Below are 19,305 nucleotides of genomic sequence, written 5' to 3'. Positions count from 1 at the left end.
CCCGGGGGTTAATGGGGGAATTGGTTCCTTGTTTCTTCTAGCCTCAGGTGGCCACAGCATTCCAGTCTTCAAGGCCACGTCCTCAGATCCCTTCACCTGGCCTGCCCTTTCATGTGCCTTCAAATTTCCTTCTTCCTCTTATGAAGATTTGCGGATTGTGTTTATGGCCCACGCGGATAATCCAAGGTGGATTAATTTAATCTCATCTGCAAAACATTATTTCCATATATGGTAACAGTCACAGGTTGCTGGGATTAGGACGTGACATCCCTGGGGGCTGTTTTCCTGCCCTGCATGGCGTGGTTGGCCTCTTCTGTCCGAGAAGGCTGATGGCCATGCGGCAGGTGTGCTGCACTGACTCACCTTATAGACTGGGCGCTCTGATCCCAGACGGGTGCTGTTCAAAGGGTACAAACCCACTCTGCAGTCACCAGCTCACCCTCCTGGGGACCTCTGTGGGTGACGTCCTGGACCAAGTATGCAAGGTTGTATACACCTAGTGGGACTCCTAGAGGCATGACCTGGCACCCCGTGGGTGGCAGCAGGCTACGAGCTGGCCACCAGTTTGCCCAAGTGCTCCCCATTCTCTCACACACATTTGGGACACATGAGGTGAGATGCTCCATTGGGTGTGGAGGGAAGCCTGTGGCCTTCCTCCAGCCTCAGGAGGGAGAGAATGGAACAGCTTTAGAGCTGGGAGGAGGACGTGGCGAGGTGGGAACACCAACTTTCTCTCTCCCAGCCCTGCCACAGCTGTCTTCTGCAAGCGTTTTTATTTACCTACACGTTCCTATGCGAGCCGCTCTGAACAGTGCTGCCTCAGGAGCAGCGGGGAGGTTGGAGGGGTGTGGGCACCCTCTGTTTCATCTAGGAGCCCCCGCATGACATCAGGACGGTGGGGGGTTGCTCTCGGTCAGGCCATAACGGTTCTTACCATTTCCCACAAAACCAACCAGGCAGGAAGCAGGAGGCCAGGCCAGGTGGACTGGGGAGAAGACGACACCGGCTGTCCCTCATCTGCCGGTCCCTCCTCGTAGTGGCCAAGCAGAGCCTGAGTGAGAGGAGGGCTTTCTGCAGACAGACCCTGAGGGCTTGCCGTTGGTCTTTTCTGCCCTGGAGCCTCACCTGCTGGAGGGGCCAGACTTGCCAGCAGGGCCTGGCTGGAACTCACCCAGCCCACCATGGAGCTGGTGTCCTGAGGTCTTCCTCTGTCCCTTGGTCAGGTGACAGACTCAGGAATGCTACTTTCTTTTTCTGTAAACGGGCACCCTAATGGTTCACCTCACAGAATTGAGGTTGAGATAAGGCCTGTGGAACTCTTGGCAAGTATTGGGCAGCATTCCTTCAACACCAACGTGCCCAACACGCTCCTACCATGGTAGTGGCCCGTCCTGGGTGCTGCTGCTCTTGGGGTACTTGCTTTCAATGGAGACGCATGTAGGGGGTGCTTTCTGGTTTCCAGGGATGACCCTGTCCCCACTGGAGATCGGTCAACCACCTCAGGGGGTTTGAGCTGCCTCCTGACACAAGAAACTTCTGAGTCGGGCTCTGGGTCAGGATCGAGCTGGACAGACTCGTCCAGGGAGCAAATGGGCACAAATGCCCCTGAAATCCCCGGGGCGCCCTGCGCTCAGGTGACGCCGCCAGGGGTACATCTCAGCCTGGCGTCCTCCTCCGCCCCAGGACCGCGCCCTCGGCCGCCCCACGACCGTGTCCTCCGCCGCCCCATAACTGCATCTTCCCCATCCCAGGACCGCGTTTTCCGCTCTCGATGGCCGCGCGCCGCGTCTACACGAGGCCTCGGTCGCCGGGATAGCTGGAGACGGGTCTACGTGGGCGCCTGGCCTGAGGATGCGGTTCGACCAGGAAGGTGTTTTGTGACCCAGGCCGGGCGGAGCCCTGCGCCCGAAGGCCGCCGCTGCCCCCACCGCGTCCGGGTTCCCGGCCGCGCTCCGCCCGCGCACTCTAGGACCCAGCGGCGTCGCTCCGCCGTCCCGGCGTGGGCGGGGCTCCGGCCATTGTGACGTCACGCGGGCGGGGCTGCCCCGCACTGGCGCGGACCGGTGGAGCGCGCGCGGGTAAGGGGCGCGCGGGCCCGTCCGCCCAACCCTTCCCTGGGGTCCATGCAGGGCGGCCCCGGGGGCCCAGGAGACCCGGCCAGGGCACGCGGTCACGACCCCCCGCCCCAGCCGTGTGTGCCCCACCAGCCCGCGGTCCCCCTCCGGGCGCGTCTCCCCTGCTCCTCCCCCACCGGGCTGAGCCACCCCGCGAGCCCTAAGTCTCCCGCCAGGGTCTGCACCCTCCTGGGTCGCGCTCCCCGCCCTCGGGGCCGCCTCCCCTGCACCCCGGCCCTGCGCCCGCTGCCCCAATAGGAGGTCCCTGCCGTGCCCCGCGTGCGCCCCGGGCCTCCGGCCGTCGGTGCGGAGCGCTGCGCTCTGCGCCCGGACCCTGCTGCTGGGCCCCCGCGGTCACGCGCAGGTGCGCCGGGCCCGGCCTCCTCCCGCTCGGACTCGGGCTCTTCACCCTCTGCCTCCCTCGCCAGGCGCCGGCGGTGCAGGGTCGCGCAGGACCGCGGCGGCGATGCGTGGGAGCCGCTGAGAGCGGAGGGGCCTCGGCCGGTGTTGCGAGCGGCGTTCACGATGGAGGCCGAAGGCTTGGACTGGCTTCTGGTCCCGCTGCACCGGCTGGCTTCCTGGGGGGCGGCTGGGGCCATGGTCTTCGGAGGGGTGGTGCCCTACATCCCACAGTACCGCGACATCCGGAGGACGCAGAACGCCGAGGGCTTCTCCGTCTACGTGTGCCTGGTGCTGCTGGTGGCCAATATCTTGCGGATACTCTTCTGGTGAGTTGGGGCTTTCTTACCCGGGCGCCGCCAGCGACTGCTTTCTCCTGTCGGGGTAGCCAGCTGGGGCCAGGCGAGTGGAGGCGCCCGCGCTTCCTAAGAAGGAGCGCGGGTGGGTCAGGCCCCAGCCTGCAGGGGACCAGATATGTGGTCTCAGGCGAGTCACAACTTGTTATGATTTTATTTTTCCGAAAAGATGGTGGTGTTGGAGCAGAGAACCTCAAAATAATCTCCGGATCTACTTCCTCATTTAATGTCGGGCATGCACGCGTCAAACACGACCCGGGCCAACCCCGGGAATTTGCACTTGCAGTGGGGGAGGGGCGAGGAAGCCCGAAGGGGGTGACCGAGGAGTGGGTGACCGAGGCGAGGACAGCTGGCAGGAAGGGCCTCCTGGGCCGGTGCCTGGACGGGCCGTCCTGTGGTTTTTCTTTTCGTTTCTTCCTCTTTTTCATAGGAAGTCAAACTTTCTGGGTAATACTTAAGTGGAGACTATTTTTTCTTGCCCCTGTCAGGCCAACTTCCTATGATTTGCATTCTGCTAAGGAAGTTGAGGTTAATTTTAACAGCTGAAGGCAGACATAACTGGAAGGGTGGATTTTCAGAGGAAATGAAAACAGGTTTCACAGCTGCATTGTAAGGCCGGAAAAGCCCCCATTTCCCTTCGGGGTGGTCCCAAGGCCCCTCTGCCAGTGCAGGGAAGGACTCCAGGCAGCTGGTGTCCAGAGCTCTGCTTTTGACTTTGGTCACTGAGTGTCTGCCTTTTTATTAGCTGGTTTTTAAATGAGCCTTATGGAGGCATGACTTACATTAAGAAACATGTGCCCATTCTAAGTGTGCAGTTTGATGAGTTCTGACAGACGTATCCACCCGGGTTCAGAAGCCCAGAAGTTCTCTTTGCCACTTTGTGTTCTCGCCCAGCCCTGGCCTCCGGCAGCTGTTGACTTACCGTCCACTGTGTGCCGGGTCTGCCCTGCCTGGAGGTTTTTAGAAGGGGAGCTAGTGAGTTGACTGTGTCTTCCCAAGAGAATTTGTCTCTGAGGTGCCCACTGCAGCTACTTTTTCGAGCTTGAGTCTTGTCTGGAGGTTTGTCTCTGGGTCAGGCTGTGTCTGGGCCAGGGGGCAGAGGGTGTTCACTTTGAAGCTCCCTTCCTTCCTCCCGGTGGCTGGGTGCCCTAAAGTGGCCTTAATTAAGTGTAAGGTGAACAGAAGCAGGTCCCTAAATATACATGTGTCTAATGCTGCTTGCTTTAGCAGGGGTACGCCAGAGGAGCCCACCGGGTTAGGGTTAGCATGCTAACCGCCCACTGTGGCCCAGGCTCACATGTTTAGGTTGTGAAGAAACACTGTGCTTATCTGTAGGGCTGTGCCATACCTTTTCTGTAAATTAGTGGAGAACTGCCTGAGGTTGGATTACCATATGGGAAAAAAGTTCTACTTAGAGGTTTTTCCTCCCCAGTATGCTTATAGTTCAAAATTGCTAAGAGAAATGATCTGACGTACACCTAAGTATCTGGTTTGGAGAAGTCAGAAATTAAACCAGTTCCCTGGTGCCATCTCATCACTGCAGTTGACAGGTGTTTGGAGCAGGTGTTCCCAGTGAAGGTGGTGGACTGGGCGTTCTCCCTTGGGCTCTTTCCTAGTGGAGCACAGGGCAGCCTTCTGTGGGATCCTAAACTTTGTCCTCTGCTCTCTTGCATAGAACCAGCATCCTGAGCTGTCCTGGGTTACTCACAGCTTCTGTGGCCTCTGTGGGAACACACGGGGCCCCAATTCTACAGCACATTCCAGAACTGTGGGAGAAAGGAGGGAGGGCAGAGGGTGCCGGGCCCACCTTGAGAGTCTCTCCAGCCTGGGCATGTGCTTCCCTGCACCTCACCCAGCGAAACCCAGCAGACAGCCCGGGGGCCGTCCAAAGCTCTGCAACAGCTGCGCTTCCTCTTTGCCTGCCCAGGCCCTCTGCTCTGAGGGTCATACGATGATCAGCTTATTTCTCTCTAGAGCTTCATGTTGCCCCACTTGTGCTGTGCACCAGCCCTGCTAGGCTAGCAGCCTCTTTGATTTAGCAGGTGTCTGGCACTGGACCAGAGGCCTCAGGTTTATGCTGTAGCAGTAGGGATACATGGAGTGCGTGGCACATGTGTGTGCACACCCCACCATGCATGCATGCGCACACACATGGGGTGTGGGTTGGGAGAGAGCGGGGGCGGGGGGCTGAGGCAGGCCCCAGGTGAGATAGCAGGTGGGCCCACACCAGGACAATGTGTGGTTGGGATCTCCACGCTTCCAAGAGCCCAGTCCCTCTGGGCTGCGTCCTGCCCCACTGGGCATTGGGGGTGCACGGCATATGAGGGGCTCTACAGTCCTGAAGGGCTGATTTAACTGTGTAAACCCGGAGATTCTGAAACTTAGGTAACTCTCATGCTTTTGTTTCTTACATCACTTTGCAAAACCAGCATTCAGCAGATGACATTCATGAAATGCTGACATGCAGGATTTGGCGTCTGTGGTGTCAGGAGTGAGGGGAAGGGCTGGCTAGTGCCTGGTGGCTGATGTGTGCAGGGCTAATACTTGCTCCTGGTGGCCCAGAGCCTTGGGCGTCTGTAGACTGAGCCAGTCCCTGCCTCTGCAGGCTCTTAAGAATGAAAACACTGTATCAGGTTGCAACATTTTGCTACTAGGTTGATAGATTCAGTGTTGCATAGGGGAGTGGATTCACAACTTCTCTTCCACTGGAGTTTTTCTGTCACTTGGAAAGCGGAGGAGTTGTCTCTCTCTGGCCAGGCACACATGCTGTAACCCATGGAGAACCCGCTTCAGATGGAGAACCAGATTCAGACAGGGCAGCTCAGTGCTCCCCTGAGGGACAGGCTCCCACGCCCGTCTGCCGGGCTGTCCCGCCTCCTGGATGAGGTTGTGTAAGCCACATCCTCGGGGCAGGAGAGGAAAAAGTGCTCTTGTGAGGTCCTTGCCAGTACTGATTGTTACCATTAAAGGAAGAAAAGTTAAACCAATTTGGTAAGTAAAAACTGGCATCTTTCTATTTTAGTTAGCTTTTTAAAATTACTAATGATGTTGAATTTTGTTTCATATTGTTTTGTCCCTTGTACATCTTTGGTGGAAAGCTGTGCTTTTGAAATTTTGTCTTTTTCTTTATCCTAAAATTGGTTAAACGTTCACCTCTGTTCCCTCCCATTTTATCTTGAATGGTCTCATTCTTTACCTTGAATATTGGGTTCATCTAAATTTGATTTTTGCTGTGTGGTACATGAGGAAGCTCAAAACTTGATTTCTCCCCGCACAGTTTCTCTAGTCATTCATTGTTTCTATTAAACATTTAAGAAACAGAAGTGGCCTTTTGCACATAATGGCCCCAATTGCTCACCCTCACTGCCAGAAATGAGCTTGTCCCAAGGGCCCCTCTCCCTGGGTGCTGCTGGGGACCCGGATGGGAGGGCTGGTGTCTGGCACCCCTGCTGACGCCGTGGGCTCTTCACCCCCAGGTTTGGAAGGCGCTTCGAGTCCCCGCTGCTGTGGCAGAGCGTGGTCATGATCTCGACCATGCTGCTGATGCTGAAGCTCTGCACGGAAGTCCGCGTGGCCAACGAGCTGAACATAAAGCGCCGCTCCTTCGCAGGTTGGTGACTAACGACTTCTGGAATTAAAGTCCTACTAAGTCGACAAGAGAATCTTGTCTCATGTTCATTTGGTAAAATAAAAGCCACTTTAACGTTATACAAGCAGCTTTCATTTCACTAGACGGTGCTGTGACCTGTAACTGAAGTAGTGTTTTCGGTATGTTGGCTGACTTTAAACGTTTGTGACGTGAAGCAATTCCAGATAATGGTCCCGCGCGGGAATGTGGGCGGCAGCGACTGGCCTTCACACATTCCCCCCAGCGGCACCTGCAGGTTCTGTGTCAGCAGGACACGCATTTCTGTCTGTGTCCCGGCTCACGCGGGTCACAGACGGGTGGCGCCTGAGAGGGCAGCGTCACGGCTGTGCCCGGCTCTGCCTGAAGCTGCCCTTGCATTTTACCGTCACCCGCAGCCGAGGTGACTGGGCCTCTCTCACGGACCCTGCAGGCGTGCGCCGGAGCCTGCTGCGGGGGGAGGGAGGCGCTGCCTGTGGCGTGCACACGCGGGCTGCGTGCTCCGTGGTGCTGTCATCTGGGCAGGGCTAGGCACATACGTAGCACATGCTTAGTACACACTTAGCATACACTTAGCAGACGCTTAGCATGTGCCACTCCTTAACTTTTGGCAGCTGAGAAAATAGAAAATATTTCTTGCTGTTTTTGCCTTCTCTTTTGCAAGTTTCTTCCAACCTGACCTTCTTTGTGTGAACATGTAGGCTGGGGGCTTCCCCTGTGCAGAGGGTTCGAGCCTTCCTTCTCCTGTTTTTCTAGTTACTAAATCCAAGACAGCTCGCACTTTGGTTTCGTCTGTGGGCCATTGGCCGGGAGAGAGTGACAGACTTGCTTTAATCTCAGCTGTCGCTTGGAGAGGCCTTTCCAGGGTTTGTTTGGTTCTGGGGCTGCTGTGCGTTTGAAATCCCACTGAGGAGCTGGTCCCTGTGTTCTTGTTCCTGGTCGTTGTGTTCGTCCCGTTCAGGAGGGCCCGTCCTGATCCCTGTTTGCTGCTGTTGCCAGCGAGCGACGAGCGCGCTCGAATTCCAGCCCCTGTGAGAGCCTCCGCGCTGCGGGGTGGCCTGGGCCGATTAGTGACACTTTGAGTGTCAAGGCGACCACGGACGTCTGTTTCTGGTGCATTTTTGTTCTCGCTCCCCTGTTGATGCCACTTCTCCTGTCTCAGTGTCTGTTCTCCTCCCCTGTTGAGGCGGGTTGGACGCCACACCAGAGAGGGTGCCAGTCCTATCACTGACCTCGCCTAGAAAGCTGGGTTTTAAAACCGGTCAGGATCCCGTGCGAGGTGAGGAGCTGTGGCTTTATGTTTCTGCTTAGGCCACGTGGGCTTTCTCCTCGCAAGTCTGTCTCTTCCCTGGGCCTTAAGCTCCCCGTGGCACAGTCGTGCCCCCTGGAACCTCAGCGGGTGCCCTGGACAGGGGGTCGCAGCTGGCTGCAGGGCAGGCGTCCTCCAGCCACGTTCTCTCCGGGGCAGGTTGGGAGGTGGAGAGAGGCCACGCGCCTCGCTCTGTGTTTCTGCCGCCTTCAGGCCACCGACACGAGGGCGGCTTTGTGCCACTGTCTGAGATTGGGGATGCCCCGACGGTGGGCACACATGAGGCGCCAACGACCGCAGGTGGTGAGCCTCTAGGCAGTGCCGCGGCTGGAGTTTAGTGTTGACGTGGTGTTGCTGAAAGGCAGGAAGGCCTTCAAGAGCCAGCACCGCCCGGCCAGCCTCGCTCCCCTGTGCCCAACGTGCTCCAGGGGACCACGGGCCGCGTCTCATGACCTCAGGGTCCCCGCTAGGCCCCACATGACCTCAGGTGGAAAAATCCACCCCTAAACTGTGCAGACTGGGACACAGTGAATGTGTTTAGGGATTACTGCGAGGCACACCTGAGGTGCTTTTACTATTTGGACCCAGTTCAGATTTGCGCTGTTCCTGTCCACTTTGCATGAGAGACAGCCCCACACGCCCTAAGCGAGCTCGGTGAAATGTGTGGGTTTTCCTCCTCTCACCTGCCGGGAGCAGGGAGAGTGGGGTATGGGAAAAACCAAAAAGTTCAGGCTTAAAGCTCTGGTTTTCGCTGACAGCTGCAGAGATCCTGTAGTTGCAGAAGGAGGTGGCGCCGTGGGCCTGGGGACACATAATTCATGGCCTCAAAAAAGTAGAAGCTCGACTGTCTTCCGGCTGTCTTTTACAGGGATTTTTAATTTTAAAGGTCACCAATTCAATTTGAAAGTTAGGACTGAAGGGATGTAAGTGGTGTTAAAGAGGAAAGGGCAGGTTACTTAAAAAACTAAATGTGTGGTTTGTCGTCGGTCACGAGAGCAGTGTGGACTCGTCTCGGACGTCAGGGCAGACAGGAGCACGAAGCGGAACTGAAATAGCTTCCACCCCCTCGCAGCTGCCCACTGCAGACACTGGGCAGTGTCTTTATAGTTAGGGTCTTGTTGCAAAATTGGTGCAATTTTCAAAATCAGCATCAAACTTAAAAGGAAAACTTCATTCCATGGAGGCGTTTTCCGGCAGCCTTGCCTGTGTGTGTGTGGGGGGGGGGGCTTCCCTCTGCGAAGCGCCGCTCGCTGGAGGGAGGTGACAGGACCCCCGGGAGGGCACCAGGCAGGGCACGCGGTGGCACCAGGCAGAGCCGGGCCTCTCCCACCAGCCAGGTGCTGGCTGGGGCCTGGGCAGTGCGTGTGCCTGTCCAGAGTGTGCTGGGCTCTTTCTTTTTACTTTTTGCTTTTTATGACACAGCATTTCAGACGTTTACAGAGTAGGGAGAGTCGGATAACGAAGCCCAGGGCTGATGGGCCCTGGCCAACACCGCCCTGTGCCGGGCCTTCCTGCGGCGTCTGCAGCAAATCCCAGCCGTGATTCTGTTCGTAAATAGTTCAAAATGTCTCTCTGAAAGATTAGGGCTTTAAAAAACATAACCACAATGCCCTGTCACCCATGAAGAAATGAACAATTCCTCACCGCCCAACACCCAATTCCTGGCAGATTTCAGTTTGCCTCATACACTTCCTGACGCTTCGGCTACTTTGTGTCCTGGAGTCAGGACCCAGGTACGGCCACACGCGGTGGTGGCTGATGTGTCTGTCCTTTAAGCCTTCTTTTTAAAAAAATTACATCTCTGTAAATCTACAGGTTCTCCCATCTTTCTGCTCACGTCTGTCTCTGTTGTTGCCTGTGGCGCCTGCTACGCACCTGGGCACACACCTGGGCTGATGGAAGCGGGGAGATTGCTGAACCCCGACCTGCGTTCTGGCAGATCCTGAGTGATTCCTCTGCAGGTGGTTTTGGGAGTTGGGCCCAGTCCCCACCAATCTTGCCTGTGGTGGTTCCTCGTGTCTTTGTGTCCTCGGCATGTGGACGAGGACGAGGGACTCTGTCCTTGGCTCTTTCTGTAAAAGAACATTTTTAAAAGACAGCTGGATCCAGAGGCCTGGTCAGGCCCAGGTCTGGCTCCTCTGGTCTTTCTCAGGACTGTCTTTCCCAGGGGGGGCGGTCGGCGGGCTGCCTGTCCTTGGCGCTGGCCGTGCTGGCATGTGCCCAGCGGAGGGCTCCAGAACGTTGGTGGCTGCTGGTGCTGCGGTGGCGAGAGACCACAGCACACCTGCCGCTCAGCTGTCCAACGCTGTGATTTGTGACGGAAAGTCTCTCTCTAGTTACCAGTTTTCAGAACTGGTTCCCTGGCGCCCTGCCACGAGGGCCACATTTGCTTTCCGTATTACTCTGCGTGTGTGGATCGAGTCATGTTTGGTGTTTCACTCGACTGTCATCTTTGCGCTTGGCGAGGCTCCTCCGGCCCAGCACAGGGTCCCCCAGTCCCCGTCCTCGACTTGGGCATCGCAAGCTGCTCCCTGCCACGCTGCGTCTCCTGCCTGGATCTAGACTCTGTCGTTCCTCTGAGGGGCTCTCATATCTTGGGACGTGGTGAGTGGAGGCCGCCGTCTGGGCTCAGGTGATCGTTTTCTGGCTTTTCCAGCGGGCAGAGCCGGGGGACGTTCTTGGTGAAACACTCCGTGAGCGCGTTGCCGGCTCTTCCCGTTCGACTCCGGCCTGAGGGCGCGACCAGGCCTCTGTGGCCTCACTGGGACCTGCCACCTGTCCCAGCCTCATTTCTCAAGGACCCGGGAGTGACACCGTCACCCGAGTCACAGTCTCAATGCCAGCGCCAGCCTCCCAGTTCCCGAAACTGGTGTTTCGCTGGGAGGCGGGTATCGCCTCGGGACAGGGATGGAGGGTCAGGTGGTGGCATTTTAACAGCGATTCTTAGTAGGTAGCACCAACTGGGCACGAGGCTGAGTTCATTTGTTTCATTTTATTTTAAATTAATTATTGCGTTTTTAAAATTTAACTTTGTTCTATAATGTATACTTTTTCTCTTAAATTCCTCTTAGGGGTTATTTGAGAAATGGTTTTCTGTGGCTCAAAGTCAGGTGGTTCCATTTATTTGACATTTGCCCCTAATCTCAACGTGAGTCCCAGAATGGACCTGGCTGGGGGAGGGGCAGGGAGTGACTGTTAATAAGTACAGGGTTTTCTCTCTGAAAATGTTCTGAAATTAGATAGTGATGGTGGCTGCATGACTCCGTGAATATACTAAAAGCCATTGAATTACGCACTTCAAAGGGTGAGCTTTTTATGGCATATAATTACATCTCAATAAAAGCTATAACAGCGTTGTGTGGGAGGGTCACATGCCATCCTGCAGGCATTTCAGGGTTTATTGGCATCTGTGGATGTCACCCTGACAAACCCTGTCCCCGCCCCGTGTGCCACCCCAGTCTGACAGGCTGGTCTGGGTTTTTCCGCCTGGGCCTCGGTGACCACGCCCTCCCTGTCCCCGCCCCGGCCCTGCCACCGACGTCCTCCGCTGTGCCAGGAGGGTCTGTAGGGTCTCCTGACGCAAACCCCTCTTCGCCGGCCGCGGCCTGGGCTGTGCGGCAGCTTCTCCCCCGCCGGCCGGTGGGGCCTCCCTCGCCCGTCTGCCATTCCAGTCTCTCTGGCTGCTCCACCAGGTGCCCCAAAACTCAGGACTTGAAAGGCCGACATTTATTTTGCTCATGAGTTTGCACTTTGGGCCGAGCTTGGCAGGGACAGCTGTTCTCTGCTGTCTTGGGTGTCAGCTGGGGCGGCTCTCAGAGGCCTGGGCAGGACCCTGGAGCTCACACACTTGCCTGCTGTGTCTCTCTCTTTCTCTCTCTCTCTGTCTCTCTCTCTCTCTCACACTTTCGCGCGGCTGGTGCTGCCCGTCAGCTGGGGCCTGGCCGGGCTCCCTCCGCAACGTCCACGTGGCCTCCCATGTGCCCTGGGCTTCCTCACGTGGTGGCAGGTTCCAGGTGGGAGCGTGCTGAGAGAAGCAGGTGGAAGCTGTGCCTTTTTTATGACCTAGCCTTGAAATTGCAGCATCGCTTCTGCGAACGGGAGTGCTCCGAGCCCCCCTGTGCCCAAGCGAGAAGAGGCAGGCGCCGCGTCCTGATGGGGGTGTCGTGGTGAATGCCTGGGCGGCAGTCCGTGCTCAGGACAGATCTGTGGAACCGGGCAGTTGCTGAAATGTCCCTAACTGGGCTTTCAGTGTCAGACCCTGTCTCCCGCAGTCTGCGTGCACGGGGGTTGACCTGGGCACATGCCTCCCTGGGTGGCTGGAGGCGGCGCCCAGGAGAGTCCTGTGCAGGACACGCCCTGCAGCCCGTTCCCACCCGCTGGTTCCCTCCCCACCATCCGCAGTCAGCCCCACACCTGTGCTCTCACACTCCGGACCTCCACTCCAACATGCCTTGTGCTGGGTGTCCTCGTGCCCCAGCGCTCTGCTGGCCAGGGCCACGCGCTCAGGCCTGGGGACGAGAGGGAGCAAAGTCTGCTTGTGCCTGAAGTGCCCAAGTCCTGAATTGACCTGCCCTCTCGTGGGTGGTCCCTCCCTGCCACCTCCGTGGGTCTCAGCCTTTAGAGGAGGTGCCAGTGGCTGAGAAATCCGTCTGGACTGGATCAAAGCGGCAGAAGGGAGGAGCCGGGGAAACCCAGCCGGCCATGCAGGGACCACAAGACCGGGGGGCTAAGCCTCAGGTTTGGGGGAAACGCCCCAGCTCCCACCCAAGTCGCTGCCTGTGTGTGGAGCCACAGAGTCTAGGGGCAGAGGTCTTTCCAGTATTTGCTTTTGGCTGTTTGCTTGCAAATTTTTCATTTTCAGGTCCAGTCCTCATTGCCTGGAACAGGCGCCAGGCAACCTTTGCCCTCACAGCTGCGACCCGGGACTCATCTGTGTCTGTTCCTTTTAAATCCAGACCCCAGGAGGGTGCCGTGTCCAGAGCACTGTCCCAGCCTGTCATTCTGGGCCTAGGGCTGGGTCGGTGGGGGCCCTGCTGGGTGTGCCGGTCTGGCAGACTCCCGCCAAGGCCCGCCTGTCACCTGCCTTCACCGTCCGTGTCTCTGCCATGTGCTTGTCAACTTCACGTGTCGAACCCGGTGTCCCTGTGCAGCATTTTGTGGGGTGTGCTTTGAAGCAGCCTTGTCGAGCAGCCTCCCGAAGAGCTTTGCCCACGGGACAGCCGTGTCACAGGCAAAGCTTGTGTGCAGACGAGTTCTAGGGAAGAGGGAAGTGGGGCCTGTCACGTTGCTTTCTGTCAACGTGGCACACATGTGGTGGCTTCATTCCCCCTTGACCTCAGAAGTTAAATGAAAATGTGATAACTTTAATTTTTGGCCTAAAATTTTCTCCCCTTCTCCCCATCCACTTCTATGACATTGGAAGAGTTTTGGAGAAAAATAGTTCAGAAAATGAATTTTCTAATTCACAGAAACCAAAATCTTGTGGTATTTCTGGTCCAATTTTTTTTTAAAGAAATGCAAAAAGGGCTGGGAAACGCAGTTGTTTACCAGTGTTAAAACCAGTCTGTTTCTGTCTTTTTTCCCTTTCTGTTTCTTTCTCTCTTCTTAAAAATGTAGCTGCAGATAGTAAGGATGAAGAAATCAAAGTGCCCCCCAGGCGGTCCTATCTGGGTATGTACCGCACTGCATGAGGCCACCCACCCACAACACGCGGGCTTCACGCCACTCTTTGCGGCTTTGCTCCCTCTGTCACCACCGTCATCGTGCTGCCTTGTGACCATGCATGCGGGTCACTTACTACGCGTGGCCATGTCCCCTGCAAACTAACCAACCCACAGCGCTGCTATTTTCAAGTGTGTAGTTCTTAGAAGTCTGCCATTGTGCGTGTGTGTATGTGTGTTTGTGTGTGTGTTTGTGTGCGTGGGGGGGTGGGGAGGTAGGAAGGAGGAAAGGAGCAAATTTCAGGTTACAAGTTTTGGACTTTCTTTGTTAAATCTATTCCAAAGTATTTTATTTTTCTGATGCCATTGTAAATGGAATTTTTTTATTTCAGCATATTATGGGGGTATAAAAGTTTAGGTTACGTATATTGCCCTTGCCCCCCCCCCCCCCCGCCCAATCAGAGCTTCAAGCGTGTCCATCCCCTAGATGGTGTGGAATTGTTTTCTTATTAATAATTTCATTTTGCATTGTTCGTTGCTACTTTGTAGAAATAAAATTGTTGCATACTGATCTTGTATTGTGCAACTTTGCTGAACTTGTTTGTTAGTTCTAATAGCTGTTTAGTAGATTCCTTAGGATTTTTTGTATATAATTCTGTCATCTGCAAATATAGTTTTTCTTCTTCCTTTCAGAATTGGTTGCTTTTTATTTTTTTTCTTGGCTAATTACCCTGGTTAGAAGCGGAGAGCATGGATACGATTGTCTTGTTCCTGATTTTCATGAGCAAGTGTTCGGTCTTTCACCATTAAGTGTGATGTTAGTTACGGAGTTTTTATAGTTGCCCTTTATTAGGTTAAGGGAGTTCCCTTCTATTCTGAATTTGTTGAGAGTTTTTATCATGAAAGAATATTAGAGTTTACCAAATACTGTTCTGTGTCTGTTGAAATGACCATGTGTTTTTTATTCTGTTATTATGATGTATCACACTGGTTGATTTTTGTATGTGGAACCAAGCTTGCATTTTTGGGATAAATCCTGTTTGATCATGGTGTATAACACTTTTTGTCTGTTGCTGGATTGTGTATTATGTTGAGGATTTTTTGTGTCCATATTCATAAGAGATAATGGTTTATAGTTTTCTTTTCTTGTGATAACTTTGTCCGGTGTTAGTATTAGGATAATACTGGCATAAAATAAGTCGGCTGAGGCAGGAGGGTCGTGTGAGCCCCACAGTGTGAGGCTGCGGTGAGCCACGATGATGCCACCGCACTCTGCACTGTACCCCGCGGGGACAGAGTGAGACCTGGTCCCCTCCAAAAAAAAAGTTGGGAAGTGTTCCCTCCTTTTTAAATTTTTTTGTGAGGGAGGAAGAAGGATTGGTATTAATTCCTCTGTACATATTTGGTAGAATTATCCCACGAGCAGTCTGGGCCTGGGCTTTTCTTTGTGGGAAGTTTTAAAATGACTAATTCTAATTCAATTTCTTGTTATAAGTCTGTTAAGATTTTCTATTTCTTCCTGTGTCAGCTTGGTAGTTTGAATTTGAATTTGTTCATTTCACGTATCTAATTCCACCTAATGCAATTTATTGCCAAATGGTTTTTCTGAGCATCTCCTTCTGATCCCTTCGTGTCTGTGAGGTCATGAGTGATGGTCCCGCCTTCTTTCCTGACGTCAGCAGTTTGGGGTCTCCCCCGCCACGCCTCTGCTGCCGAAGTCTAGATAAGGTTTGTCAGTTTTATTGTTGTTGTTAAAGAATCAACTTCGAGTTTTGTTGATTTTCTTTATTGTTTTTTTATTCTCTAGTTTATTTAATTCCACTCTGATGTTCTTTCTTTCCTTCTGCCTGCATTGGGTTTAGTTTGCTCTTTTCCTAGTTTCTTAACGTGTAAGGTTAGATTACTGAATTGAGATCTTTTTTCTTTCTTCCTTTTTAATATGGGTGTTTATAGCAATAGTTTCCTCTAAGCAACGCTTTAGCTGCATCCTGTAGTTTTGGTATGTTATCTCTTTGTTTTCATTCAGCTTAAAGTATTTTCTAATTTCTTTCAAGATTTCTTCTTTGAAGTATTTATTCCTAAGTCTATTTAGGAGTGTGTTAATGTCCACATATTTGTGAACACCCCAAATTTCTTTCCGTCATTGCTTCTATTTCCATGGTGCTTGCAGGACACACTGTGTGAGCCCAGCACATCCACATGGAGGCTCGTCTGTGGGCCTGGCGTCCGGTCTGTCCGGGCCGTCCCTGTGCACGCACGTTTTGCTGTTGACTAGGGGGGAGGATTGTCTGTTACGTGCAGGTGGTGACAGTGTTCAAGTCATCTATTTCCTTATTGTTCTGCTTGTCTACTTGTCACATGCACTACTAAAAGTGGGTGTTGACGTTTCCAACTATTTTTGAATTATCTTTTTCTCTTTTCACCTGTTAGTTTTTCTTAATGTATTTTGGGGCACCATTCTTAGGTGCATATATGTTTCCAGTTGTTATATCTTCCTGATACATTAACCCTTTTATCATTATAATGTGTCTCTCTTTATTTCTAGTGATATTTATGTTTTAAAATCTGTTTTTTTGAGCCCGTCTTACTCTGTTGCCCAGGCTAGAGAGCAGTGGCACCATCACAGCTCACAGCAACCTCAAACTCCTGGGCTCAAACGATCCTCCTGCCTCAGCCTTCCTAGTAGCTGGGATTACAGGCATGCGCCACCACACCTGGCTAATTTTCTAGTTTTTTGTAGAGATGGGGTCTTGCTCTTGCTCAGGCTGGTCTCAAACTCCTGGGCTCAAGTGATCCTCCCGCCTCGGGCTCCCAAAGTGCTAGGATTATAGGTACAAGCCACCGTGCCTGGCCAAAATCTATTTTTTCTGATATTAGTATACCCACCGCATATTTCCTATGGTTACTATTTGAATAGTAAATCTTTTTCTATTCTTTTACTTTTCACTTTTTTGTATCTTTGAATTTAAAGCGTCTTCTGTAGACAGCATATATTAGGTCTTTAAAAAAATTCATTCTGACCATTCTGCCCTTTGATTGTTTATCTCATTCACATTTAATGTTATGATACGTTTGGATTTACATCTGTCATTTTGCTTTTTGTTTTCAATATGTCTCATGTCTTTTTCCCCCCATTGTTGCTCCTGTATAGGTTTCTTTTTGTCTTAAGTGACTATATTCTAGCATAACATTTTAATTTTTTTAATAATTTCTTACTGCCTGGACGTGGTGGCTCATGCTTGTAATCCTAGCACTCTGGGAGGCCAAGGCGGGTGGATCGTTTGAGCTCAGGAGTTGGAGACCAGCCTGAGCAAGAGCGAGACCCTGTCTCTACTAAAAATAGAAAGAAATTAGCTGGACAACTAAAAATATATAGAAAAAATTAGCTGGGCATGGTGGCACATGCCTGTAGTCCCAGATACTTGGGAGGCTGAGGCGGGAGGATCGCTCTAGGTGAGGAGTTTGAGACCAGCCTGAGCAAGAGCGAGACCTCGTCTCTACTAAAAAAAAAAAAAAAAAAAAATAGAAAGAAATTAGCTGGACAACTAAAAATATATATATAGAAAAAATTAGCTGTGAATGGTGGCACATGCCTGTAGTCCCAGCTACTCGGGAGGCTGAGGCAGGAGGATCGCTTGAGCCCAGGAGTTTGAGGTTGCTGTGAGCTAGGCTGACGCCACGGCACTCTAGCCTGGGCAACAGAGTGAGACTCTGTCTCAAAATAATAATAATAATAATAATAATTTCTTACCTATATTTTTTGAGATATTTTCTTACTACTCTAAGGCTTACAATATGCATCTTAACTTACCAGAACCTACTTCAAATTTATACTAACTTAACTCCAGATAGAAACCTTACTCCTGTATAGTTCTGTTCCCTCCTGCCTTTTCTAACGGTATGATTACTATACATGTTATATCTACATGTGTTACACATCTAATAAAACATTGTTCTGATTGTTCCTTTATATAAGTTTTGTCTTTCAAAAAAAAAGTTGACAGAAGAAAGGAGAATAAGCGAACATTTATAGTTATTATTTTAACCTTGTTATTTGCCACTTCTGGTTCTCTTCATTCCTTCTGTGAATTGTGTCACACTGTCTGCTGTCACTTCCTTGCTCCATACAGTTCTGATCCCACCCACCTCATTTGTGCTTATTGCCAAGTGTTCTACAGTTCTGTATGTTAAAGGCCCCCAAATAATACAATACATATTGTTTTATGCAGTTACTTTTTAAGTCAGTTAAGAGAGGAAAGGAGAAGAAATGTGCACTTATGTTGTGTTTTATAATAAGTCACCTCGACCTACACTCCGTGTTTTCCTGTGGATTTGAATCCCTCGACTGCCTCGTGCTTTCAGCATGGAGAACTTATTTAAGTGTTTTCTGTATGGTGGGTTTGCTAGCAGCAGATTCCCCCAGTTCTTGTTTATCTGGGAGCATCTTTATTCCTGCCCTCCCCCCTTTTTTCTAAAAACAAAAAGTTCTGGGAGATGTAAGAATCTTGGTTGACAGTTTTTTTTCTTTTCAGCACTTTGAATGTGTTATTCCACTGCCTTCTGGACTCCATTGTTACTGATGAGAAGTCAGCTGTTAATCTTATTGGGGTTTCCTTGTAAGTGACAAATATTTTTCTCTTGTTGCTGTCAAGATTTTGTCTTTTGTTTTTTGGCAGTGAACATTTAGACTGTGATGTGTCAGGGTGTGGATCTCTTTGTACGTACGATCCTTGGAGTTTGTCAAGCTTCTTGGGTATGTAGATTAATAGTTTTATCATATTTGGGGAGTTTTCAGTCATAATTTCTTTGAGTAGTTTTCCTGCTTTTTCTCTCCCCTCCTTTAGCACATCTGTCATGCATACGCTGGTGCACTTAGCGATGTTCCATGTTTCTCTGAGTCTCTGTTCATTTTTTTAGTTCTATTTTCTCTTTGTTCTTCAGGTTGCATAATCTTTCTTGATCTTTCTTTAAGTTCAGTGATTCTTCTGCCTGCTCAAATCTACCGTTGAGCCCTTATAGTGAGTTATTTTTTTAATTTTATTTCAGTTGTACTTTGCAAATCCAGAATTTCCATTTGGCTCTTTCTTATAATAAAGATATTGTTATTCTCTATTTGATAAGATATTGTCATCATACTTTCTTTTAATTCTTTATACATGTTTTCTTTAGTTTCTTTGGACATATTTATAATAGCTATTTTGGAGTCTGTTTCTGCTAAGTACAACATCTGTGCCTCTTCAAAAGCCGTTTGTGTACTGTTGTTTTCTCCCATCGTATGTGGACCGCATTTTCCTGTTTCTTTGTATATCTGATTTTTTTGTTGCAAACTGACATTTTTGGTAAAATGTAACAGCAGCTGTGGATACTGATCCCCCACTTGGTTGGAGGGTGGTTTATTGCTTGCTTATTTGTTCATAATTTGACTGGACTCCTGTAGTCTCTGAGCCTCTTCCTCCCTGGCATGGTGGTGACTCTAGCTGGCTTTGACTCTCCCTGATCCCTGGGGGCGGGGGTCTGCCTCCACTGGTGTTATACCTGCTGTCAGACCTGACAATGCCCGGGCACATACTGCCCCACAGCTGGGCAGGGGTGGCAGTCTAACGGTTGCCCCCAGGAGGGCTCCTCTTGGCTGTCCCTGGGGAAACTTCGAGCTGCTCATGGAGCTATGGCCTCCTCTGAACTGCTGACTGTTAAGGTCTCTGTTGTTTTGTCAGCATCCTTAAGCTCCGGGTTGCCCAAGCTCTGGTCTAAGTGGCTCTTCCCTTAGGGGGTGCTACAGGGCTCTCTGTTCTTGCACCCCCAGCTCTGGGCCACACCTCTGAGCCTCTGCTCTGGAGCAGGT

General features: G+C 51.9%; 1 protein-coding gene across 3 annotated transcripts in view; it reads left to right on the top strand.

The window, feature by feature from the left end:
* The first annotated feature begins 2,549 nt into the window (after positions 1-2,549).
* SLC66A2 (solute carrier family 66 member 2) overlaps positions 2,550-19,305 on the top strand; it is a 32,054-nt gene continuing 15,298 nt past the window's right edge. For 2 of the 3 annotated variants that reach the window (XM_045527361.1, XM_045527360.1), the window contains exons 1-2: positions 2,550-2,842; positions 6,346-6,479. In XM_045527361.1, the coding sequence (XP_045383317.1) occupies positions 2,640-2,842; positions 6,346-6,479 (337 nt within the window). In that variant the 5' untranslated portion in view covers positions 2,550-2,639. Of the gene's footprint in view, positions 2,843-6,345; positions 6,480-13,419; positions 13,474-19,305 lie in introns of all 3 variants that reach the window. The other variant, XM_045527359.1, reaches the window with a different exon arrangement.

This window comes from Lemur catta, chromosome 16 (genome assembly GCF_020740605.2).
Source record: "Lemur catta isolate mLemCat1 chromosome 16, mLemCat1.pri, whole genome shotgun sequence".
NCBI classification, from domain to species: Eukaryota; Metazoa; Chordata; class Mammalia; order Primates; family Lemuridae; genus Lemur; species Lemur catta.
This window is presented reverse-complemented; position numbering and strand designations above follow the sequence as displayed.